The sequence below is a fragment of the Poecilia mexicana genome, unplaced genomic scaffold, assembly GCF_051168715.1.
Source record: "Poecilia mexicana isolate PSO_F unplaced genomic scaffold, ASM5116871v1 scaffold_16, whole genome shotgun sequence".
NCBI classification, from domain to species: domain Eukaryota; kingdom Metazoa; phylum Chordata; class Actinopteri; order Cyprinodontiformes; family Poeciliidae; genus Poecilia; species Poecilia mexicana.
In genome coordinates this window covers 27,578,016-27,605,638 of record NW_028263385.1, presented here as the reverse complement: position 1 = coordinate 27,605,638, position 27,623 = coordinate 27,578,016, and the positions used below count along the sequence as shown (strand labels likewise).

Sequence of the window (27,623 nt, the reverse complement as noted above, 5' to 3'; positions counted from 1 at the left end):
AAGTCTTAAGTTTGTCTTTGCCAACTGCATGTGATAAAAAACCAAGTGTGCAGCTTTGGAAAGCAGTTTTGTGCCTGTCAGTCACCAGAAATAATGCCATCGTCTCACCAACGCCCTCCTCTAAATTCTGCCTTCAACTTCTCTTTAAGAGAGAGAAAAAAAATACATTTAGGTCCTTTTAATTCTAGTCTGTGGTCCATGACAGTGACAATTGAGATGATAGAAGGGAGACACCTTCTTTGGTTTAGACTGATCAAAAGAACTTGGACCACATTTTGGCCACCGGTTTGTGGTAGATTTGACTTTGCTGTGACATGTATTCTTGGGTCAATGAATACAATACTGAATAGTCTTTCATGAATTAAGTTGTCATTCTTGGTAACACTTTATTTGAAGGGGGGTGAATAAGATTGACATGACACTGTCATAAACACCTGTCATGAACATGAATAAGCCTTCATGAATATTTATGACTTGACATTAACCAAGAAATCATTACCGTTATAAATTTGTTATAAAAGTATTACTGATTGCACTTTAAAAATTAGGTAACTTTATGTTATTAAAGGTAAAGTTTAAACAGTAATGATTTTAGTTAATGTCAAGTTGTCATAACAAAGACATTTTGAATAATGTCAACTTTGTATTAAAAGTGTCATAATTTACCGAATGACGCTTTATGACAACAGTCATAAATATACATGAAGGCTTATTCATGTTCATGACAGGTGTTATGTCATGTTTATGAAAGTGTCATGACAGTCTTAGTCAACCCCCTTCAAATAAAGTGTTGCCTCATTCTTCTTAGACAAGTCTGGACATAAATCTCCTGCCTCGCTCCTGACTTGTACCAGCCATCACCTTTAACCCTAGAGATGGTGTGTTTTAGATTACGTAAGATTTTTATTTTGAAGATTTTACAAGTTTTTTGGGGGGCTTTTTTGCCGTGGTTTTGGAAATTGGCCATCTGACGTAACAACCCCCTGCTTGCTGTAAGACCGTGACATTTTTCCGCACTCCTTATGTCGCATGAACACCACTGGAGGGCTAAGGACAAGAGTGCAGTCAAGAAAGCCCAACTGACTGACCCCCTTTACTTGCACTAAATCCTCCAAAATCCTCCAAGGCAAAGAGATTACAAGCTACACTGACTTACCATCTTGGGTCCAACTGTACCATCGCTTTACTGACCAAATATGATCAAAAATAGTGAAATACTAAACAATTTGTTGCTCTTTTTAATTTTTGGTGTCCAAGGTATTAACAAATCAACTATTTGCAGATATTTTAAACCTACTTCATGTCCTTTTATGTTTATGGTTGAACTTTGTCTCCTGCAACTTTTAGATGTGTCTCAACTTCAGCACACCTGAGTCAAATAATGAGGTCATTAGCAGGACTCTGAAGAACCTGACTCCACTTAGGAGGTGATTCAGCTATTGGATTCAAGTGTGTTGGACCAGGGAGACATCTAAGAGTTGCAGAACACCGGCCCTTGAGGACCAAGACTGCCCGACCCTGCTCTAGATATTATCAATAGATAATGGTCTTTTAAAGACATGCCCATATTTGGATGACATGTTTTCACACCGAAAATTGCAACATTTGCTACATTTTCAGCTGCTGAAGTTTGCAATCACATTGCACTTTCAAATGAACTAAACCCTTTGAACAATCTGTTTCCTCCTTCACCTGTGGTGGCGCATCACCAAGAACCACTGAAGGAAGCAACACAAAAGCCTCTGAAGAAGACACGGACACAAATTCTCTTTTCACAAACTGTAAAGAAAAATGGAGTGGCATCAGATTTTAGCAGTTGTAGGATTACTCTTATCATTTGCAAAAGACCACGGTCCATTTCTCCAGCTGTTTCCATTACAAAGAAACTAATAGTGAATCTCTATGTTCAGAAGTGTGCTTTGTACTGGCTTTCCATTACAATGTGGTGTCAAGCACAGTACAACGCCCTTGGTATATAAAAGCTGACAGATCTCCAAAATATGCTAGTGAGAGGATCAATTTTATTCGGGGGCTGGAGGGGTGGGGGGTTCCTTGTGGAGATCTCTGGCTTTTGGAAAGTAGTTCAAACAGGATCATCCTTCCAAAATTAACACACTAGATCCGGCTTCCAGACCAGTTGTTGGGATATTTAAGGTTTCATTTTATTAAGCCAAGGAAGTTCAGCAGGATCTTGCAAGAAGGCAGTTTTCATTAACAGGAGATTATTAATTTGAATTTCCTTAGAGGGGACTATTTATCTTGGTTAGAGTTTAAATGATGATTCAAAATAAACACAAAGGCTTAAAAAGAAAAGAATAATTTAAATGAGACTTGTTCCAGCCAAAGTTTAATGTCAGAAATAAGCAAAGTGTGATCTCTATCTATTTAAAAACACAGGGAATAATGTTTATCATAATTAAAACATTATTGGTCCAGGGATGTTCAGTACTGTTGACTCTTAAGCCAGTTTTCATTTATAAAAGGACAAATGTCTATTTTAAATATGCTTGCCTACTTTGGTGTCATGGAAAGTTCTGCTAACAGGAATGACCTCTGTCATATTGGCCAAAACTATTTGCTTCACAAAGTTTTGATTACTTCTTCAGTATTATATTTCAATCTGATTCTTTTCCCTTCATCCCATTAATGACAGATTTTGGTGCAGGTCATTTAACTGTAATAGATCTGAGCAGAATCTGAGCACAGACATTCAAAGCACCTTCATGGAGACAGAGTTCTACGTCTGGACATGGTATCTAACCACAGGTTGTAGAAAAAGAGAACGACAGCCCAATATTTATGCCATAAAACTGCTGGTTTCCACTTTCATGCTTCCTTAGCTGCAATTTAATAAATTAATGGTGTTCAGCAGAGAAAGGAGAAGTCATTCATTCTGGCTCACTTCACAACCACTAGTTTCAATTAACTTTATTGGGATATTATGTGATAGACCATTATGAGGTAGCCCATAAATTGTGAAGTGGAAGGTAAAAGATGCAGATTTTGCGGACATTTTTACAAAAAGAGAGCTCTGAAAAAGAGTGGCAGGGATTTGTGTTAACCCCATCTTACTTTAAAGATTAGCGAACAAACAGTGGCAAAACCCTACGGTGGCCCTGAGGCGCAAACCACTTCAACAATTCACTAAACACAACTACAAATTTCAAAACACAACAACATCCAATACAAATTAAGAAAACACAACAATAACAAAACAGAAGACATAGGTCCCAGCGGGAAACCTGAGACTTTGCTCACTTTACGACACCACTTTTGACTTTACCACTGGAAGTTATTCTGGCCTTAGTGCGTTTGTTGAAAATATTACCAGTGATGCAAATGACACTGAAAACACGGTGAACATGTGGAAGGAAAAGTTCTGATCACATGACACATAAACATTATGTGTGGTGAAAAGCTGACACTACACATTAATCTGACATAATGAAACATGGAGGCAGAATAAATGTAACTGTAATGATATTGCTGAACATCTTTAGCATCATGTTTATTGAAAGTAATAGTCAAATGAGGGAATCAAGGGCAGTGAAAGTCTATCCAACAGGCCAAAAATATTATGGTTATGCAGAATTTGCATGTATTATACTTAAAATGCATCATGTAGCCCTTGTTTTCATGTGTGAATAGTTCAAAGGAAAGTAAAGTAATACTTTTGCAAGGCAAGACATATTGCTACATAATTTGGCTGTAAATCACCACACACACACGCACACAAAACTGCCACGTAACTCTTGTTTTCATTAAGAGGCCTTCAACAGAAGCCTAAGATTGAATTAGGCTAGCTTTGCAAAAACACGCAGAAGCTACGATTCCGTCAGCCAAGCAGCTGACAGAACCAGCACAGCAGAAACAAAATAAAACTCAGCAATAACATAGGGTCTGGCATGGTGGTTTAAAAAAAAGAAAGAAAGAAAGAAAGAAAGAAAAGAAAAATCACATTCCTGCAGCAGTTTCAGTTGACACAAACTGTTTAGATTAAAAACACCACAATAAGAAGGAAACCAAACATGCAACAGAGCTTTGAATGAACACAAAAATGAGTTTGAGGAACAATCTTGAATCAGCTCAACACACATATGTACCCATAATCCAGCATTTCATCTCTGTCCATTATGTCTATTATAGTTCAATCAGGGAAGAAAAACTAAAGGGAGAAAAGGGATTAAGAGAACTGCTAGGTGTGGGTATTTTTCTGGGAATTTCTCAACACACTAAAAAGGCAAATACCCAGTTATTTTTGTTATTGTCACTTCAAAATGAAAAACGACAGGCAGAAAATTTCCACTGATTCACTTTCCTTTTGCTTCACGCCCTCCTTTCATTGTGCAGCATGGCTTTCTAGAGATACAATCCTCTCCTCTTCTAAGAGGGTTTAACAGGATTCCATTATATAATGAGGTTTCAACATGTTGCTTAGATATCCTTGTCTTTGCACACCAAGCGAGAGCCACTTCCAGGCATTGGCCCCAGAAAACCATAACCCAGCTCCCACCTCATTCCACTGCAGCCCACTGAAGACATTCACACTCATAGAACTTTAGAAAGCTTTTCCAAGCTTTGGGAAGCGGGTAACTGCAGGGAATTCAAGAGGAATGAGAAAATAGTTTACCAAAGACGACTGACCGTTGCTCATTTAGGTTAAGATAATGAGACAAAAGTGCATGAAAAGACCACGGCCAACCTACAGGTGGCACAAAAAAAGCAAGAGAAGGAAGTGAGACAATAGACTTCTCTAATTTGTCTTCCATAGTGGCAGTTTCTCTGCGTGAACTCAGGACTGAGAACTTTCAGGAAAAAGTCTGTTCTGGTCCAAACGCCTTGCAAAAGGAATAAAAAGGGACAGACCTGATGAACCCAGCTGGTTAACAGATGAGATTCGGACGTCTGCGCCCAGTTTTTCCACTCATCTCCCTTCTGGCTCACACGCTGCGCTGACATTTGAGGAACGTCAGTAACGTTCGGTGTGGGATGTGACGTGACATTCAGAGGAAACCGGTCGTTCCTCAAGTAAAGACCGACCAGAAGTTGGTTGAATGCCGCTTTGTGTTTCCAGCGCTGGTTTGACAATGCATTTTGGGAATGTTTGCATCAGCCCAAATACAAATAGCTCTTGTAGTTTTAAAAGTAAAACAACAGACAATGATGGAAAAGCTAGAGCTCTTGTAAAAGGTTGAGGACTGACTGAATGACAATGATTCATGGTCCATGACATTGTCAGTGACAGTCAGACAAAAATATGGATTTCCTTTTCAGATTGTCTGAGGTGGCAGCAGGGTAGCTGCTAGCGTCCACTATGAAGCAGATGGAAAAGAGCTTTTAGAGTATAAAATTTTTCACTGTCTACCACTAAGGAGATAACTCATGGAGTATATGACACCAAGTGAGAATGCAAATGAAAAACTAGTATATACTTTACTTTAGATTAATAGGTAAAAAAGTCAGGAGCCCCACATGTTTATGTTCTCAAAAGCATTTTAGTTTGCTAAAAGATGGCCTTTAAATTTACATCGGGATTGGAGAATGTGGAACATTGAGACGGTCGAAACCTGAGGCCAACTGAAGGAAAAAGTTTATGTGGTCATTAAATGTCTCAAACCAATGCTTAAAATCAGCAAACAAACTACTTCATTAAGGTTTTATTCATCCCTTAAGTTATTTTCGGGTCTAATTATGTTGTTTTATTCAATGTCTTCTAAGAAAGAGATTTGGTCCAATGGATCAACAGGTTTTTGCTTAGATTTGGATGAGGGTCCCTCCACAAAGCGATGACTCATCATGATACTTCAGGCATTATGACGCCTTTGTAAAAGGGATTGTTTTTAGGAGGTCTGTCCCGCAGACTGAAGCTAACCACTTAAAAAAGAAAAACAAAAAAAAAACACCCCTTTAAAAAACGTAACTCTTGTCAGGTTTGAATTAGATAGTTATGTGCACCGAGGCCAATGAGGATTTACACGAAAACCGTGGGCTACGAATGGGACAGGAGTTTAAAAAAATCTATTTAAAAAACACATTTTTGCCATAACATACAACTCTGGAAAAAATTAGGAGACCACTGCACTGAACTGAAAACCTCATGGTTATTCCACCAAATATTGATTTCTGATCTCTTCTTGAGTTAAAACATTAATAATGTTGTTCTAAATTAATATGAACTGATAGAATAAAAGAACAATAGATAGATAGAAACTTTATGGAACCCTTTGGGATTTTCCCTGAGGGAAAGTGTAGTTCCCATCTCCCACACAGCACCAATACATCAAACACGTAATGTTTTTCTTTTTTAGTACATTAACAGCCCGGTCCTATAGTCCCTCTGTTTCTGTTGTACTCCTGTTAGCCCTCCTTCCAGTCTCCAGAGAGGAGATGAAGAGATTTATTGCACGAGGGACAAAGAAGTTCCTCACAAGAGTCTTGTGTCTTTCGCTATCAGCTTGTGTTTCACATAGGAAGATCACTGGTAGCTACCAATGACCCTACTGCCACTTCCTGTGCCAATAATCATTTTTTCTGTAAATAATCATCTAACCCAGACATGCTGACAGTTTCAAGTTTTAGAAAATAGTGTTTGCACAAGTCACCTTGATGGATTTGTTTGACGATAGATGGTCAGTTTTGTCTTGGCTCCACTTAGCTCCATCCTGTTCACCAACTAATCTAGATTAATACTAAATGAAGACTCCATGAGTTATCACTTGTAGGCAAGATATACAAATTTTTTTTGCAAAATCTCACTTCAAAATTGCTCACCATGGTCAGAGACATGTAGGATATGTGGACAGCAACGGAGCTCTTTTCTGATTGAGCACATATCACATCCAACTCCAAACTTTTATTTTTAAAGCCACCATACCCGTCATTGACTTCAAAAGGCTTTTATGTGTCTAACAAAGTAACAGAAACTCTGGCTGGAGCAGGACGGAGCCTGAAATCAAAGTAAATGTTCAGTTCTCCTAAACGGACATCAGGTCACACATCATGAAAACATTTCAAAGAGAGTCTAAGGCAAGTCATCCGGGGTCCTTTTGTGACTCCTGGAGAGGTCTACATCAACACTAATGCTGCGCTTCACTTAACTCGGAAGATCTCATTTATTTTAATGACATCACATGCAAATTGAGTGAGGTCCACTTTCAAGTCGGAAAACTGGGGGATTTGCTAATTGTTGTGGTCAGAGACCAGGCTAACCACCATCAGTGATCCAAGCCCGGCAGCAGATTTATCTCCCTTTTATGGAGTTGGACTTTAGGAGCACGTTCAAAAATATGCATTGTGGCAGCACTAACGCAACACAAAATGAACCAATGTGTTTGTTTCTGCAACTCTCCTGATTTTTCTTCTTTTTCTTTGTGCGGAGGACGTATTGAATTTGAACTTTTCAGGCACAGCTATGACAACATCCACTGGATCAGTCATACAGTGCTTTTTAATTCTCTTTACACACTTTTTAAAAGGGAAAATACCTCAATCAAGCAACATATAGGAAACACTGACTGCTGCTAAAGCTCATGTTTCCTGGCATGCAGTTTTATGGAAGAACAGATATAAAAGCAGTGATTAATGAACACTCTGTTGACTTTGCTCTTATCAGTATTAAGGAGGGTCTCATTTCAACTTGAGGCTGGCCCAGTTTTGAACTGGTTTGCTCCATGAAAAACAAAATAAAAAAACATCTGCAAATTGATCTGAAGGGAAAAATAACTTGTTTTAAGGGTGAAGTTTACATTTGTTTAAACAACCATGCACATAACACACATAGTATGTTCTGTCTTAACCCTTGTGTTTACAAATGGGGTCCAACAAACTCATACCCGTAAAACTTGTATAATTTGCCACAGTCCTCTACGTTTGCCTCAGTCCGTGCACGCACAAGGGTTAAAAAGGACTATGCACTGATGTTCATTCATTTTTGTACCCTAATCCTAACTTAAACCCAAACTCAATTCGCACCCTAGTCCTAAACCTAAACCCAAGCCCCAAACCAGCACCTCTTCTTGTGGGGTACGGGATTTGGGTCCCATAAGGAACAGTGGATCCTCACAGCGCAAGTATTTGTTGGAAAAATTTCAGGATGATGTTTTTGAGCCTACTAAATAAAATTTTTCCATAAAATGTTACAGGTTTTTATGACTTGGGTGAACGTTATGTCACATGATATCTTTTCGAATTTAGTCATGCTATTCATACAACGTCAGAGTAATAATATTTAAAAAAAAGTCAGACTCCAAAACTGAACAAACTTTGCTGTTTGCGAGTCTCACACCAGCCTTCAAACGGGAAGGAGATGAAGATGTTAGATCTTAATTGTTAGCGTTCTTTAGTGGTTTGGTTTCTGCTGATTTTTTATGCATTTAGAAGTTTAACTTTAGCTATATTTTTATGTATTTAGCGGTTCAGCATTAGCTTCAGCTAATTCTTTATGTTTAGCGTTAGCTTCAGATAATTTTGTATGTGTTTAGCATTAACTTCGCATAACCTTTGTGTGTTTAGCATTAGCTTCAGCATTTGTTTTGTGCTTAACAGTTTAGCATCCGCTTGTGCAGTTTTTAATATGTTTAGCAGCTTAGCATTAGCAGAGCAAGCACTTTGTTTTACCTTTAGAGGTCTAAAATGAGCAAATTATGATTTGATATAATATTCCTGTGTGCTTTACTGCAAAACTAAATGTTCCTTCCTTGATCATCATGGCAGCCATATTGAATTTTTCAGTGGCTCACATTATTTCTCGTTTTTACAAAAAGAAAGTTCCTGGGATCTGTGTCAAGTAAGGTTCTTGTATCCACATGTGAAAGATTTTGCTGAAATATTGAATTATGTGGTGATAAATAAAATGTTTAACTATATGGCATTTACATGTCCCAAATGAATTGAACCTGTGTAGTTCAGGGGTTTGAATCAACTTTACTCAGACAAGGGTGATGCTCCTAAAATAGCTTTAAAAAAGAGCCACATAAAACATCTGCTTTGGCTTCCACACATTATACACACACACGCATGCACAGTCAACCTTGACCAGAGTAATAAAGGAATGAAATGAGAGTTTCAATTTGTAGTCCAAGTTTAAAGAGACCCTGCAGCAATAACTGCAGACAGACAACGCAGTTAAAGCAGAATATATTAGCTCAAGAGTTGGAGGTGGCAAATATTTGCAAACAACTGACTTTTCCAAATGGAATTGAATTCAACTCAACAACTTTTCCTTATTTTAAGTTTGAAGGTGCAGATAGTTTGTTATTTTTCAAGGCTGAACACATTTTGTACATGCTGAATTCATTATGTTTAAATCACTGCTACTGCAACTTTGTCCTCTTGTCCCAGAGCACTGCAAGTTCCCGTCAAAGTCATCAGAGGACTTTGTGGCCAACCTGCGTGACATGTGCTGGATACATTTTGAGCTTAATGCCGCTAAAACACCACATGGTTGGCCCTAAAACTGCAAACCAGACTCTGTGCGACTCACCCAGAATATCAGATAAGCTCTAAAGGATATTTAGCAACTCCCTGTTTTCCAGTGTGGGCTGGTGAAATATTACCACTGCTAACCAAAATTTGGCACAGCAGCCAAACAAGCTCGGCTCTGTAATTTTGTCCTCTGTGAAGATGTGAAGTCCTGTGGCGCAAAGGCGACAATAATTCTCAACCGGCATGTTGTTATGAAAAGGAGAGAAAAGATTTTGGAACAAATGATTAGAAATAAACATCTAGTGTCACCGTTTGGGAGTTAGTGTGTACCACAAAACAGATTTCATACACATTTAGTGGACTATCAGAAAATACGTTTCAGTGTTGTTAAGTTATTCTGTCCCCACACATGCAGAGCTACATGTAGTGACAGATAGCTAAACGGGTGTCTGACTCAGACATGAAAGTAAAGTAGACATACGTTTACTTATTTGTCTTCATCTCTACAACTTCATTAATAGTGTTTCCATGACAACTCTATGTAACTGTAAATAAAAACATAAAAATGCCCATAACAATCATTTGTCTTAGATGATTGGTACTTAAACTACTTGTGGCCAAATGAGACTAAACAATTATTTATGAAACATATTCAAACTAAAATAAAGAAAAACAATATACATCAATACTGTGCTATTAACATTAAATATAAACTTACAAACAAAGCTTCTCCACATCCACACAGGTGGATGCTAATGGATGCTATCCAGCTCTTCGCTGCATGCTTCCAATAAACAAAATGGCTGACCTCCGCACGTGATTACAAAAACCCAATCATTGCAGTTCCCAAGCCAGCCACCTTGAGCACTGTAATGTATGCGCACAACGTATGTTTTCATTATATTTCAATGTAGAAGCATCATCATGAAGACCATGATGGTGTACCACAGGTTAGGGTTAGTGTTGTGTGGAGTTGGGTGACAAAACCTTCAAACAGAACATTGTTTGCTCAATCATCTGACAATGTAAAGAAACATAGGTACATATTTAATTCATAAGCTAAAAATCTTATTTGAGAACTAAATATTTAGCTTTTCAATTAAGTACTTAGTTTGAAACTGAGCTTATATTGAATTTTGAACTTAATGACATAAGTGCATAAATAACATGGCGAATATACAACTTTGAAAAATTAACAACCATTTTTTTTTTTTTTAACTCAAATATTGATGTTAACTTTTTACTGTGTAACTTATATGACACCCAATATATATGCAGTACCCTAGTGTGGTGGGAAAGAAACAATGTTTTCATTCTAACAGCAAATTAATTAGTTTAAAGCTCATATTATACCCAGCTTCTTAGTGTCACTTCTACCTTCCTTTAGCATCGTTTGTGGCTCTTTCATGATGATAACACTTTATTTCTTATTTTAAAACATAAAAAATGAAATGATACATTTTAGACCACAGCTTGAAGGTTGCAGGGGCGTGTGGAGGTGACGTGTTCCTATTATACATGAGGTTTTGCTCACTAATGTTCTCTTACGAACCTCCAAGGCCTTCACAGAACAGCTGTATTTATATTGAGATGAAATTACTCGCTCCATTTATAAACCAGGTGACTTCTATATAGTTTGAAAATCCTGCAGTCCTTCCCTTCTCTTGTGAAATGCAGACAGGTTTTTCTTTTCCAAGTGTTTTTTTCTAAGTGTTTTGTCTAACGATTGGATCTTTTACTTTACTTCCACCTAAACGAAATGCACATTTTCATTGTGCATTCCTGTGCTTCGATAAATATAGTCTTCAACATCATAAAACTTGAGTCTTGAGTAAATTTTTGACTCAAAAGTAAGATTTTTAAAGCTGCAAATTCAACATGTCTGCCTACTTTTTTCAAAAAACTGAGTTGACGGACTCTGACTGGATCAAGATCAACACAAAGAGAAACTTGTCTGCAAGGTAGAAAAACCACGGACGGATGCTGCCAGGCGAGCTTTTAGGCTGACAGAAACAAGCCTTACAAAAAAACTCGAAACGAATACTCCTGCAGTGATTTTTCGATTTTCCAATGGAATCAATGGAAAAAAAAAAAAAAAAAAAGTGAACTTTTTCCCAACCACCTGGCTGTCCTTGCAGAACACAACACACACATGGAAACATGTGGCAATATGAATTTTCAATGGCCCATAAAATTCTGGGTTGTACACGATCCAGCCAGGTAGTCTCAACTGGGAAGACAGCTCATAAAAGCGTACATTTAGCTTGATTGCTTTCCATGTTTATATAGTAGATTGTACCACTGAAGTAGATTTCATCTGAGCATTAAATGCTACATCATTTATTGTACTTTGGAGGGAAGGAAGGGAAGGACAGGCAGGGAGATGGGCGACGGCTCAACTGTGCTCTGAAATTTTGTTGCTGTCACAAACTGAAGATGTTTAACGGTCATAAGCCGTATATTTTTATGCAAGTCATCAAAACCCAGATTGGAACAACTTCCAAACGTCTGACGAGGTCAAAGCAAACCAGAACCCGACTTTCTACATCTCCACATCATTGATACAGAAATAACACGTCATGCAGTTATGTGATCAAATAGAGCAGTATCTGTGGCATCCATATCTGGCCTTAATGGAAGACGTTTTGTACACATCTGTAATTAAAATCAAATGAAATGTCTCCTCCCAAACACTTACAGTAACTGAGTTTCCATTACAAATGTGTGCAACACTTTGCCAAGATTCCACTAGTGTAAAGAATAAAACAGTTTTGCAATTTTAATGTTTCCGTTAAACAAGAAACGCAATAAAAAAAAATTATTAAAAAACACACATCGTCCACTTCCTGTTGTTGTCTTCGTCTTTTATGCCAGTAGAAAAAGCCGGTTGCTGATCGCGACTTGTGTGATGCGAAAAAAAGCAGTTTTGTGAAATAAAACAAATTTTAATATGACCCATAGATCACCTAACACAAAAATGTTTTATCAAAAAAAAACACAAAAAAAAACGAGTTGTTTTTCAAAATTGCCCTGCTTCCATTAAACCAATTTATTTTTGGAATTCCAATTTGCTTAATTATATGGTCAATGGAAACACAGCTAGTGTTATTCTGTGTGTGGCCTTGCAATGTCTTAAGATCACATCCTTAAAAAAAACAAAAAAAACCTAACCTAATCTGTAGAGTTGGAACGCTTCATCATCCAGCATGTGTCCTTTCAGAGAAGGCCAAGTCGCCTTCAGCTGATACCTCTCATTAGAGGCTTAAAACTTCCTGCAGCTCACCCTCTGATTTCATCAAAGCGCACTCCTGAAGACTTCCCATGGCTGTCTGCAACGCAGTCCTCATCGCGCTAATAACTTAAACATCACTTCGTTTGGTTTGCGTTTTCAGACTGTCGGAGGTATGTCAAAGTATTCACATTCCTCAAAGTTTTCCACATTTCCTCATTTTACAGCCACAAGCTTTGAAGTTTCTGAATGGGGTTTTAAGTGCTACAACACTTGTTTTTTATTCACAACAAAATTGTGAATAAAAAATAGGAAAAAATGCTGGGGGCTGGGGGGGTGTTATTTTAACTATAAATAACCCATTTAGTAGACTTCACCAATTAGAAATTTAATTGCAGGATAAATACAGCTGTTCTGAGAAGGCTTTGGAATCTAATGTTGATATTACAGCTGAAGTTTTTATGGTTCCCTGCTGAACATCTAAAGGTTTTCATTATTCCAATTTCTCTAGTTTCCCTTAAAAAAATAGTGCTTGACATGCATGACGGGTTGATTTTGTTCTCCTTTAACTAGAGCCCTTCCTTTTTTCCATGTGTTATATCCCTCCACTATGTGGTTTGTTGCAAACTCCATGAGTCATCTCATGGCTTTTTATTAATTTAATCAATAAATAACCATCTTAAGTTGCGGCAACCTCTTTTTGTTTTGAGGTTGTTACCCTGGTTCCTGCTAGCACACCCAAAATGGAGACTTTTTTCTCCCTCATGAGCTAGTTAATAAATTATATAGACTCGTTCTGTTTTTATGTCTGTCTGGGGTTATTTTTGCTGTTTATCATGACTAAAGAGCAGTGACAAACAACAATACTTTGTCTAATTCACTTTGCTTGTCATGGTTCTCTGGTCATGACAAACAAAGTGAATCAGTTTATTTTAGTTACACCCAGAAGGGTTTTAGCTCAGATCCCATAGTGACACAAATTTGTCTGTGATACTTGTTTGTTAGTATGATTTAAAAGTTAAGTTTTGTTTTATTTTGTTTTGTTTTATCAAATCTGATATTGGTCCCATGAAACCCCATTTACGGAGATATTTAGGTCTTGCACACATGTAGCTGGGTCTTTTATAAAAACAAATATCTCAGCCACACCTTTTTAACAAACACGGTAGACGCAGAATTGCTTCAGAAAAGTTTTTAAGTCACGTGAACCCGCACAAATAGACACAAACACATAGGGAGAAGTGTAGAGCAAAGCTAAAACCTATGTTGGCCAATCAGATTGCTTCAAAACAACCACGACTTCCTGTTAGGAATTAAGCGTGGCACCAGGAGGTTCATTTGTGTGGACCCATGTTTAGGTTCAACTACTTTTTAATAGCATATTATAATATAAAGTTACAAAACACAAGACAATGTCGCATCGGGAATTATGTCAAAGCAAGTATGTGGATGTGTTGGTGCAATTTTTGTCGCAGAGTTTTCATAAATAATTGGTTTTCGTGGCATAAAGCAGATTTTTTGCGTAGATGAAAGGCCAAAATGCATAAAGACGTACCAGTTTTCCCAGATATCTGACCAAGTCTGGTCTGGGTCTTAGATTTGATCATGAAATCCCTGTAAACACTTACTAAGGTATGTGTTAACATGATTTAAATTCACACCGGAAATGAGAGACGCCCCAGGGAACACCAATACATTGTTCACTTGAAAACAGTTCCAGATACCTGCTTTGGCATGACTTATTCAGCCTTTTATGTCATTGTAGAGGAATTTCTGCTCTCTCTTCTTCATAGAGTTGTGCTGTTACAGCTGTGTTTCCACCAAACACGGTGTTTCTATATGCATGTTACTTGACTGTCAGTAATCTTTCCCACTGCAAAAAGCTAAGTTTTCCTTCCCTGTCTTCTCTACAAACTTGGAAAAAGAAAAAGATAGCACTTGTCCTCGCTCTCTGAGTTTCTGAATGCCTGGCTGGCTTTTATTTTTCCAGATCCTGACAGACAGCTGGAGAAGTCAGCCAACTCTTCAATCTCAGAGAGGGGATCCACCCCTGGGATACTAACATCCATAATTCTCCATCAGCCAGATGGATCGCTTTGTGTCACTTCCCCCAAGAAGCCCTTGAACAGGCAGTCTTTCTCTGAAAAGAACATTATTGGTTTATTTAGACGGTCTACATGAAGCAGCGTCATGGAAACGCAACCTCGCAAATGACTCAAGCAAGCAGAAGAGCTTTCATCCTGAACTTGGGATTATTTTTCAACAACAAAAACATCATCATTTATCACCGGTTAACACTTCCAGCTGTCAAACAAAATAAAGAAGCTATATTTACGGCGAGAACAGACTTCAGCTGTGATAAAAAAAAATAAATAAAACAGACCAACTTTTTCTACATAAAACCATGTTGGTTAAAACAAATTAACAAAAATTAGAACGCCCACTAAACTTCCCGTGATGTGAATATGTTTCTTTTTTCCTCCAACACTACGATCCCCCCTCCGACGCATCTGAAGATCAGAGAGTCGGCCATATTTTGACTCTTAATGGCGCTTGACCTTTGGCCTCCTGCGCACGTCCGGTTGTCGGAGTGTTTGGTCTCAGTTCAGCAGATTAAACTGGTAAAGTCAGGCAGGACAAGGAAGGACCGCTGCTTCTACACAGAAAGTCTTTATACCTGAGAGGCTGTGATTAGAGGGCTAATCTGCTACCATGGTGGTCCGGACACACACACACACACACACACACACACACACACACACACACACACACACACAGACAGAAACTTAGTTGAACATATGGTGACTTCTGTAATCTATTAAGAGGATTTCTACGGCGACGCCTGTGAGTAAAAAGTCAAATAGAAACTGAGCTGTTTTCCTGTTATGGTGTTTTTTTGTAAACAAATAATTCCTTATAATCTTTTAACACATCAGTATAAAATATATTATTACCAGCAGCGGGACTTTAAAACAGTTATGCAAATAAACAATGTTATTCTGCTAATAATATGACAACAACATTGTCTAATTTTATTGTAAATCTATTTCCACTATTTTGTTATATCTATTTTGTTCATATCTGGAATAAACTAGGGATGCTCTGATCTGAATATATCGCCTGATATACTTTTTTGAGAACTATAACATAAAATGATGAGAGCAGCGTTCAAGCCTTCTTCCTGTGACCAATTGTTAACTATTTCTAGAGAAGATGCAAAGGCAACGTCACACAGAGCGAGTGAAAGAATTCACTGAAAACAAGGACTTTGCAATTTTACAGCAAAATTTCAACACAGTTCCCGGTTTTAGTCGCCATTTGCATCTTATTTTAACGGTCTATTCGGTTAACTGCAGCCATGTTGTTGAAAATACAGGTACAAGATTTTGTTATCAGATTGGAATTATTAATGAGTTTTAATAGATCGAGTAAGAATAAATGTTGCCGATTCCTCTGTTTTAAGTTAATATTGGAGAAATTTCCACGCAGATGTGCTTTTATCAAGGATATTTGCAAAGACAGCTGCTCAGACACTTGCAGATGATGGCAATTGGTGGAGAAAAGACGGACAGTGAGGCATGCTGGGAGAAGATTTGATTAATTCAAGTCGACAGCAATGCATTCCCAATAAGGAGGAGCGCAACTCCCACCCATGGAATAATCTACGATCCATCAGGGTTAGGAAGGAAACCGAGATATTTTTCACCTGAGTCATCCTTGATATTGTCCTTTTCCTCAGTCTGCTTTGTTTCTCTCCAGTTTACTAGTATTTTTCTGGGAGGAGGTCATTTTGTGCTTATTTTGTTTCAAGGAAATATGTATAGATTAAAAAAATAAAAAGTTGTGGATTTTCGGAGAATGGGCAATGGCCTGAGTACTTTCCCAAACCCAAACTGTTTGTTTGGTCTGCTGTTCAGAGCGGCAGTTGTCTCGGCGAGTTTGTAAAACAAAAGCAGTTGCCATCGGTAACCTGCATCCAAAGATGCCGATTCTGATTAGAGACAGAAACGGTTTGAGTGGTAGTTGCTTTACAAAAAAACTGGGATCAATAAATAAAAACTGGCTGTGAATGAGAACAGCGAAACGAACTATGTGTGTTCTGATATTTGTTTAGATTTAACAGAACGCCTCGGAATAAATTCAGTTCAACTTAATTTTATTTAAGATGGATAAAATATAGAAAACTGGAATATTTTACTCACATTAAGCATGTGAATTTGATTTCCCCACGCATTCCTCCAAAGCATTGTGTTGCATCTTTTGTTGTGAGATTTTGTGAAAATAGTACAATAAATGTCAGTTTTTTATTGCTATATCATATTATTTGTTTGTTTTTTTTAAAATAAATTATTTTGTGTTACATCATTGGATATACGTTTCTCGTGTCATTTTATAGCAAAATTAAGTAACTCTGTTACCTCAGTTGTTACAAAAATGTTATATATGTAAATATCTTAAAATAATTTTGACCCCTTGAAACTGGCCTCTGTGTCTTTAAGAAGCTCCTGCTTTTTCTCCTTCAGCACATCATCATTTTTCCATTATACTGTTTACAACCAGTCTTAGTTGTAAACAGTATAATGAGTTGGAGTGAAAAGTAGTTTGCATGATGAGCTCAGAACAGGTGCAGCTCCATCAGGTGTTTGTTAATAGCTGCTGCTGCTAGTCTAGAGGAGCCGAGTAGAGGAGGTGCAGGGGAGGGCAGCTCTGTGAGGAGGAAGCTCAGCTTGCAGGAAATAAATGGCATTTTGTGAGAACAAACGCTTAGGCACCTCGAATGGTTGCCACGGGACATTCAAGGATTTCTCGAACATGCATGAATGAATCAAAGCAAAACTGTATGATTTTGATGAGGGAATAACATTATGACATGATGTAAAGCTTAAAAAAAGTCACTTTTACATAATACCACGGAAGAGAAATGACTTGACTGAAATCTGTTTGGGCTTGTCAGAAACATCCCAGCTGGATTCTGGTTAACAGACCCCTGCCCAAATAAATAAAAAAAAACATATTTCCCATAGAAGCTGTTGGATCTGGCAGAAGTACCTGCTCACATGCACAACCACTGAGGCGGAGTGTAAAAGCTGACTCTCCCAGCTAGCTGAGTGTGAGAAGAGGGAAAGCAGGATGGAAATAGTTTCCAGTAAGTTCAGCGTGGATGGAGAAACAGGGAGATGTTGGGTAACGGTGCTGTGCGCATGGGAGAATTTGGTTTGCCAAGGCATTTCTAATAAAACTATTTGGGCATCATTAGGAAAACCCGTCATTCCACAACTAATCATAAGCACAAGAATAGACAGCATGAATGTCTGCATGAACCACCAAACAAAGCAGAATTGCTGCAGAGCGGATGGCCAGTTGGGGGAACATCCTCAAACGTCTACGGCTACTTAGAGCCTTGCTATATTCCTAAGCATGATATTCTTTTAAGCATGATTAAAAGAATATCCATCCTTTTAATCGTTTAAAACAGCAGTAAGTGTGCCGTAAGCGAGACTATGAGGGTTCAAAACACAATTAACTGGGGTGGTCTTCCTCCTTTGAGGCTAATTAGAGTAAAAACACTCAAAACCTCATGAATCTGGTTAACAGCAGGGAGCAGATCCAAGTAAAACAGATTGTAGCCCTGAATGCACCACTGGCAGGAGTAATGGGGGGCGTGGCTATCAGCTGTTGCTGCTGCTGGGAGTTTTGGAGGAGTTGCTGTCAGGGAAAGACGTAAACCAGACGACCCTACAGGGAAATGCAAATTTTAAAAAAAAAAGGTTTTGACACGTGTGTGCATATTAGTGAAAACTATTGTTTTAATTGATATGTGCAATCAGAAACGTCTTAGTGTGTTTATGCATTTTTACACAATGTCAAAAATGACATTTGCCGCCATTTGCTTGTTTCACTAATCAAAGTGTTCATGATGTGCTATCAAATTTGTGTGGCCTACCACTGGGTGATTTTCTAACCTCCCAAGTGGGAGTTTGAACTCATGTGGTAAAGATTTATCATGTTTTCCACTGTCCTTTGTTTTATGAACAAGAAAAAAGAAAAAACAGGTTCTCATCTCAGAAAGGAAAAAAAGCTGGCAGCAGCTCCTGCATGATAAGTCAATTCCTTCCACTGGACTCCATGTGCTGCGTTTGTACAGAGGCTGGCATGACTAGTGGAGTGATTTTGCCACACATGCAGCGACGCAAGTGTAATGGCAAAAAAGAACAAGGAGTACTGTACAGCAATTAATAAAAACTGGGTGGGGCCACGCTCCCATGAACTAAACAATGGGAGAAAATAAAAACACGTCCTTCCTTTTGAGATGCTTTCAAAGACACTGAGGGAGTAATTATCAAGGCATGCATCTGATGTTACCAGATTTAAACAACACACCAAATGGAGGTAAATACACTGGACTAAAAATTAAATAGAACGTCAGGGAAGAGATGCAACTCCAATATTGATGCTCCACAGCAGATGCTAGCCTTTGTGGTTTAAGCAGCTAATTGTTAAAAAGTCACCACATCCTCAGCGTAGTCACAGCGGCCATGTTTCCATCGTTTATTTTTTAAATACGCATTTTGAAGTATCGCATTAAGGAAGGTCAATGGAAATGCCAAAATTTAAAACAAATTCTTCACCATAAGCACAGAACTCTGACAAAAAATTCTAAGACCAGCTTGGCTGGGAGGTATTTGCTCCACGCTAGTTTGCAACTCTACATCTTTGTTTATGACAGCCGTACTTAACACCAACACTTGACGAAATTACACTTTAAGTAACCTGGTTAACTTGCTCCAAACCAGTAGCTGGAGACACGGCTAATTCGCATTTTCTCTTTTGCAATATTCTAAAAGTTCGCTCAAAATTCTCAAGACAATTGGGAGGAAACAAAGACCGTTTACATTTGTGTCTTCGTTGACCGTTTCCTTTCTCTACCCAAAATGCTACTTTGCAAATAATTTAAAATCAGTCAACACATAAACAACTTCCTGCCTTACTTAAAAATAAAAGCCTAAACCAGAGATTCGACAAGGTAGCATAGTGATATTTTGTGGTTTTTAGAAAGACGCATGCTTACAGCAAGTGGATGGTACTTTGCAAGACATACTTCATGCAGATAAAGAACGTACTGGCATTTTGATGTTACAAGATCTTCTTGCATGCACACAGAACATGTGACAGAGGAGCAGAGAAGACAAACTGAGGAAAGGAAGGTGAAATCGAACCAAAACACTTTAAGAAAACCAAATCCAGACCTATCCTAATGGACCATCAGACAGCTGAAGAGTAAAGCTATCGTCAGGAATGTGATCTACCTTGGTCTTCTAAAGATGAGGCCGTACTGCTGGCAGGCCAGGCCCACAGTGGGAGTGTAAATAATGGGCATGAATCTCTCCACGTCCGATGTTATGACTCGGTAGAAGAGCTTCTCGTTCCGGTCCATGAGCCCGATCAGGAACACGTACCTGCAAGAGTCAGAGGATGAAGAGAATCTGTCAAACCTTCATGCTCTCTGCATCTCAGTGATGACATTTGCTAAACCGAATAACTTTTTCTTCCCTCTTTCTTACACTCAGATGTCCATATGGGTGCAATCAATATACCATACAGCTAAAAGCGCTGCGTGAGTGAACTGCACTCAATCCCGATTTCTGCAGAACAATTATTTTTAAAGCCGTTTTTGTTTTACTTCCAAATAACTGAAAAAACATACAAGATGAAAGTGGACCTACAGACATGTGACACAAGCTCTTTGTTCTATAGACCGAGCGGGAAATGAAGGCATGTGTGTGTGACCTAAATTAAGCGCCGTTTGCCAGAAAGGACTCAGTTCCTAATCAGGGAGGTTTCCATAAAGCCATGAACACAAGGTGCCTGTTGTTGAGAGGAGGAGCAGCCTGCAGGTTTTGTCTGTTTTAGGTTAGGGTCCACCAGCTGCTCTTTGGAGATCTGCTGCATAAATATATATTTAAAAGGGTTAATTAAAAAGGTAGATAAAATTAACATTAGAAAATAAAAAAACTTGTTCTTGCATCTTATTTCCTTACCATCTGCTTTATGTCTGTCAACTAAACAGCAAACTGATGAAAGATTTCTGTTGCATGGAATAACAAGATCAAACTGCTATTTGCAAAAATCCAAAGTCTGCTGAGGGAAACCAAAGGCTGTGATGGATGGACAACAACCAACTGAGGTTTAAAGGGGCAACATTATGTATTTTATAGCACAATCAAGTAACTATCTTACCTTCGGTTGTTATGAAAATACTATGCATGTCAAATATTATTTAAAGGAAATTTGATTTTGTAATTTAACACTTTGAAACTGGGCCTCTGTCTCTTTAACAAGCTCCTGTTCTTTCTGAAACTCCGCCTCCAAGAAGTCATCACAACATTGCTCCTCTATTAACAAAATCTATTAGCAATGTTGCACTGAGACGTAGCTCGTATAATGAGCTCAGCAGATGTGCAGATCTACCAGGTGTTTGCTAATTGCTGCTGGCTAGTGTGAAGGAGCTGACACTGAAGCTGAAACTGCATCTCGAAGGAGGAGCTAGGTCTACCCAAGTGTTTTGCACAGCTGAATGGTTGCCACAAGAGATTAAAGGATTTTTCAAACATGCATGAAAGAATCTTGGCAACACTCCAGGTATGTTTTTGATGAGGGAATAATATTATAACATGATGTAAGTCTCAAAAAAGTTGATTTTACATAATATTCCCCCTTTAAAAGTATATGCTTTTTCACAAACCTTGAAACTTTGGTCAAGTCTGCATTGGGTGTGAATTTTCTGAGAAACTGTCACCAACGATCTTGTGTGAAACATACTAAGAATTCAACCTTTGACACGTCTCCTGCTGGACTGACCATTAAGAAGAAAAGTAAAGCATTGCAGAGCTGAGAGTTATTTTCAGACCTTAGAAGTTTATCTCAGTCATGGGCTCAATCTGACAAGCACTTAGAATCAGTTTCCAACACCAACTAATCTAGATTTATACTAAACAAAGAGACCAAACCAGCTAATTATTTTATGCTTCCAGTAGAACCTCATTTCATAAACCAATCTGAACTTTCCCTGTAAATCAGTCACCCATCATAGTACCATACATCTTGCTAATGTAGCTTAATGCATTAAATGGAGAGACATGTATAATTTTTTTTACTAGTAGTGCTAATTTTTCTTTAACGGAGAGCAGTAATGAACTAATCCCAGATGCTTTTTAAACTTGCAACTGATACAGGGTGAAGTTGGGAGGGAGTGATATTATTCCTAAATGAGAGTTACAACTTTTACAACTTTTTTGGTAAATGGAATGCAGCCTAAGTCACCACATCAAGTTCCAACACATCACTGCAGATTGCTACTGCTAAATTATGTGCTGGGGACTGTTAAAAGAACAGTGGGGAATTAAAAACCATGGTGGGTGCTAGTAATGCCTCGGGAAGAGCAAGAGACACACACCACTGCATTCTGAATTTTGGCTTTTGAACATCAGCTGCTTCATTTTAGAGCTGCTATGGAATAGCTTTCCTTTTTTTTTCTTTGCACTAATTGCATGCATATGTCTTCATTACAGTTTGGAATCCACCTCTTCTGATAGCAGAGTGGTCACTCCATCAATCAAGATCATAACCATGCGCTTGCTGTGCAGATCTCCTAAAATATATACAACAAAAATGTGAGGCGACTGGTGAAAATAGAACCGAAAGCCCATATTTTAAAAAGTCATCTAAATAAATGATGGCATCTGGCAGTCAGTACCAAAACAGAGTTACTTTGAAATATCACGGCATGTTTTTCAATGACTTATTACGCTAACAAACTTATTTGTGTTTTGGATTGCGTTTTTTATTTAATGGAAGCACAGCAATTACAAAATTGCGTTTTTCCGAGATTAGCGGAACATCAACAAAGTTTTGGGCACATTCGTGAGGCATGTGCAGCTAGTGACACTGAAAGCATGGGAAGGAATTGCTGTTTTCAGATTCCCATTGACTGTCGTTTCTACACTTTAAAAAGACAACAGCCCTGCTCCTTTCCACTTTTAAAGTCACTTTTTCTCCCTGAAAAAATGTAGAAAAGTGCATCTGTTGATCGAGGGTTGGGTTATGGAAAAGCAAATTAGCTGATGACTTCAGCTGCTCAAAAAAGCCCAAAATGAAAGGTTAGTACGTTGGTTGTGTAATGCTTGCTGCTAGTGGACGTGAAATGTGCAAGTTAGCGTGCAAGAAGCTTTTATTTCATCACCTAGGATTTTGTAAAAACAGAGAAGACGGACTAAATGGAGGAAGAGTGGAAAAGGAGATCAGGGAGCATGAAGTAAAATTTATGGTATGAGAAGACGGATGATCTCAGAGGACAGATAGCTAATCTGCCTTCTGTGTTTTGAAAGGCTCTGCACAAAGGATCTGGTTGCACAAACAGAGGATCAGATGAGATTTAACTCTTACACAGGATAACATACGAAGTCTGTTGGAACGCACCGCGACATCCTGGCTGGTTTTGTGCGGAAGCGTCTCACCTGTCCAGGTCGTCCCTTTTCATGTCGTAATTTTTGAGGACTCTGAGCAGCTGGACGTCCTGGCTGATGAAGCAGGGCGGCACCAGGCCGTGGATCCCCAGCTGGAGACGCTCCTCCAGGGAGAAAGCCATTTCCTGTAAGGACAAACATTATGACATGATGCGGAGGACGTGTGACGATCACCCAAGACAGAGGCTGGAACCAAACAGGGCCAGTGTCCTAACTCAAATCTATTCCAGTGGTGGTGTAAAAATATTTATACCTCTTTGGAGTTTCTCAAAAAGTTCATAGGAAAAATCAGCGGTGGTTCTAGACCAGATTTACCGAGGGGACCAGGGTGGGTTCAGTGTTTTTCATGGAAGCACAGAAGAAAGGATCGGAAAAAAAAAACAGCCAATATTTCCTTATTTAATATATTGAAGCTTCAACAAGTATGACTGAGTATGACTCAGTTAATCTTTGATTAAAAAAAAAAAAAAAAAAATCAAGCTCCTCTGCCTTCTCCTTCTGCTTACTACAAACAACCAATCAGAGCCAGGAGGCGGGTCTTAGTTTTGAATGCTAAGGTTACTTGGCATAGTCACCAATGATGACATTTGAACAGTTTTGCTGGAAAGGTAAACCACCATTAGTGTACAGGCGGTTGATAGACAGCTCTAAGGCCCTCCCCCCGGCACCGATTGGTTGTTTTGTCAGGAAAGGTGGAGGAGATCGATCTATTCACAGATTATCTGTCTCATATTATACTGTGACGACTTGGTGACAATTAACAAATATGTCAAAAACATTTTTTCAATTAAAAATAAAAGTTGCGTGCTCCAGCTGTAAGGAGCCACTTGAAATGCTCTTTCAAGGCCCAGTCGCCCCCATTTCTAGAATCGTCCATGGATTTGTGGATTTTTATGAGTAGTAGTTCCGTCAACAAAAATTTCCTCCTCTGCTATGGATCTCTGCTACTTTTAGCTCTACGTGTTTATAGGTTTGAAGTCATGCCATGCTGAATGAATATTGTCACCTTCCTAAAATAATGGCCCAAGTCATGTTTTTGCCAAAAGTAGTTTTTGCACTAAAAGTCATCACCTCTGTGATTTATGCAGCTCAAAAAAGACAAAAAGAGAGAGAAAAAAATCACTTTTTGGGAAAAAAAAAGAAAAAAAAAAAGACTTAAGCCGTTATTTTTAAGAAGAGGATGATAGGATATGACACTAAATTCTGAAAGTGGCTGGAAACATAAGGATGCTGGACAGATGTTTTTTTTAAAAGGAAGAAACAAAGAACCACAAATATTTCCTTCAGTTCAAAAGTGAATTCTGGACATACTCTTTTTTATTTTATTTTCATTTAAAGTTTGAAAAGTCTTATGTATACCAATTCAAAAGCAGTTAGGAAAATCCCCGACCACAAAAGGTAAAGCGAGGCACAAAAAGAATGTTGTGTTTTTATCAAAGCAAGAGTTAAACTTACTTACTTTGCATGGAGGGAGAGAAATCACTGGCCAAACAGTCTTACAGGACAGGATGTTTATTCTCTGGCATATACTTCAGGGCAAGTAAGACGAACAGCCGGTCAGATTAACTCAACAAGTTACAGGAACGTAGGTGTAATAGTGGTTCAGCACATGTATTGTGTTCCATCAAAATTATGTGTTGCTTCAATGTTTGACGTGTAGCGCAGACAGTTTTCTACACTTTGGCATGCTTCTGATTATGCCTAAGAGATTTAGTTCCCCCATGTTCTCAATTTACAAAAATCTGTACCATAGTAAAGTAAAAGCAAAGCATTAGATTTTTTTTTTTTTTTTTTCAAGAATCCAAACGTGATTGATCGTCAAGGCTGAATGTTCCTCCCAAAATTGTTTAACATTAACCGACTGAGAAGCTGGAGTTGGAAACTCCCTCATTAACCTTTGCTTTTTTTTTTTTTTTATAAAGAAAAACAAAGAGTTCAGTTTCATTGAACCACAACCAGGTCTGATTACCGTCTGTAGAATCAAGAGATTTCTTAAGTAGAACCTGTTTGACAACATGAAGTAGACCTTAAAAGGCATCACAGAAATGCACTAAAGAAATTCAGGAACAGCCTGGAAAAGGCTGCAAAGGTGTTTCTAAGTCTTCAGGACTCTAGCGAAATACAGTGAGAACTATTATTCACAGATTGAGAGAACAATTCATGACTGACAATAAAGAACAAAGAGACTGGGGGGGAAAAAAGTGGGATTAACGGGAGGCCAAAACCACCTACGTCACAGTTGGATTAGAAAAGTACAAATTTTGATGAACCTCAAGACTTTTTGGAAAATATTCTACATTACATTTACTATCTCTGTCTGATTTTAAAATGTGCTAAATTATTTGAGACACTTTTGTGCAACGAGAAAGCAAAAACAGTAGAAGTCTATGGGAAAGCCAAAACTTTTCTCAAAACAAAACAATTTTTCTTTTGAAAAAAATATGTGTGTGAGACATACAGTTTAGCTTTTATACGTAATAAAAACACATAGAACATAAAAAGTGGTGTGCTAAGCCGTGGTATGCGGTGTGTGATTACCGCCGCGATAAGGAATTCTGATACATAAACACAATCAGCGGAGGCATGCACTTGTCTGTTTTACTGGACTCCTGACAATCCTAACAGGTTGACATTACACACATTGTTAACATTTCTCCAGCTTGTAACAGAACGGTACAGATTGATTGGAAGCCATTTCTTTCTTTAAAGTGAAAAAGTTCATTCTGATCCATTCTTTGTTGGAACAGAAGGATTGGTATCTGAGGTTATGGGATTTTTAAATGTGTGAAGGAAAAATGTCTATTTTCTTATACACAAAGCAATCACTTATGTCGCTCTAAAGTTTATGCCATGGACAGGAATGCTCAGAGAAAAGATTTCATAAATCCTCTGACCCGCCAGGTTATTTTTCCCTGAAGGAGCTCTGTGGCAGCCTTGTGTTAAAGGGACCGTTGTTTGCCGACAATCTGGTGTGATCACCGCTCTCAGAGTCACCGATTCTTAAACAAACTGCATACAGAAGACGGACATGAACGCCCTCTGACCTTCTATCTTGCTCACCTTTGACACCCGGCTGGAAATCTTACAGGAAGTCCCACACCTGCCGTGTCGCGATTGTAACTTTTGGGGCCGTCTCACCTTTGACCTTTGGAGGTTATTTCAAAGAGAGGACACTGATCTCCTGCCCACCTGTGCCATCATTTACTAATCAACTCATGTGAGGGAAAAGGGTTTTTTTCCACAGATTGACCACTCAAGAGGAAAGTAATGAAATCTGAAAAAAGGTTGTTATATCTCCCACAGAAACAGATAAACAAATAAATAGAGGACGGTAGAGGAACACGAAAATACAAGTAAGAGTAGCACTAATTCAAGTCAAGTAAAAGTAAAAAAAATAGCTATCCAAGAAATTACTCAATGGTAAATAAGTATTTCATAAACAGGTGCCTCAAGTACTGAATAACTGATCAAAACATCAATCATCTAATATTTAAAAATGATATCATCAGCAGGGCCAAAATATGAAGTTATGTGGAAATTTTTAATCAAAAGGATCAAAATGAATGGTTTGTTTCCCCAAACCAGTTTCTTTCAATATAAAACGTATGAAGCTTTAACAAAATCCGCAGGCGTGCGTGTGTGTATGTGTGTGTGTGTGTCTGGCGAATTGTTGGTTAGAACTAGCTTCTTCTTCATTTTCATTCAGCAGGTTACTAACAGCACGATGAGCATCCAAAGGTTTTACTAAAGTAAGGGCCGCCAAACTTCAAAATAAAATTACTCAAGTAAGAGCAACGTAGCAAAAAATACTCCAAAAAGTACTCCCCCCCCCAAAAAAAATGTAAATGTAACTTGCTATCCAACTCTATAAATACATTATAATGTTGGATGCAGAGTGGCGCGATTGATAGGAATGTTCCAACGCAGCAAGACGGTCCCAGGTTCAAATCCCTTTTAGCAGGAACAGTTTGTAAAATGTGAAGAGATTTATTGGCAATGAATGCTGCTTCAAGGAACACTATCTACCAGATGCTGACTACCACGAAAAGAATGAAGTCAGGCACTTATAAACTCTGCAACCTGCAATGTTTACAGTCTTTCAAAGCCGCTGGCACTTTAAGCATGTCTGGTTGTGCTGAAACATTTCTGAGGTATTAAACAAAAAAACAAAAAAAAAAACAAGATCGAGATCAAATGCAACACCTAAGCAAAGTAGAGAAGCATTTGTCACCCAATAATAAGTTCAGCAAAACTGGAAAAATTCGATTGCAGATGGTAAATATTATATTATTCCTCTGGAAAAAAAAAAAAAAAAAATCCAGAAAGCGTCAAAGTTGTAGACTGAAGATTTCATCAAAATGACTGACAGTAAAAAGCAAACACAAACACACAATAGCAACCAATTTCCATTTGGCAGCACATCTGAAATAATTGGCTTATGTGCTTTT

At 38.3% G+C, this 27,623-nt stretch overlaps 1 protein-coding gene across 1 annotated transcript in view; it reads right to left on the bottom strand.

The window, feature by feature from the left end:
* The window catches only part of me1 (malic enzyme 1, NADP(+)-dependent, cytosolic), an 85,667-nt gene that overhangs the window by 27,498 nt on the left and 30,546 nt on the right, over positions 1-27,623 (bottom strand). Inside the window, exons 2-3 of the mRNA XM_014967447.2 lie at positions 23,167-23,300; positions 19,960-20,109 (exon numbers count right to left, since the gene is read on the bottom strand). Coding sequence (XP_014822933.1) covers positions 19,960-20,109; positions 23,167-23,300 — 284 coding nt within the window. The remainder of the gene's footprint in view (positions 1-19,959; positions 20,110-23,166; positions 23,301-27,623) is intronic.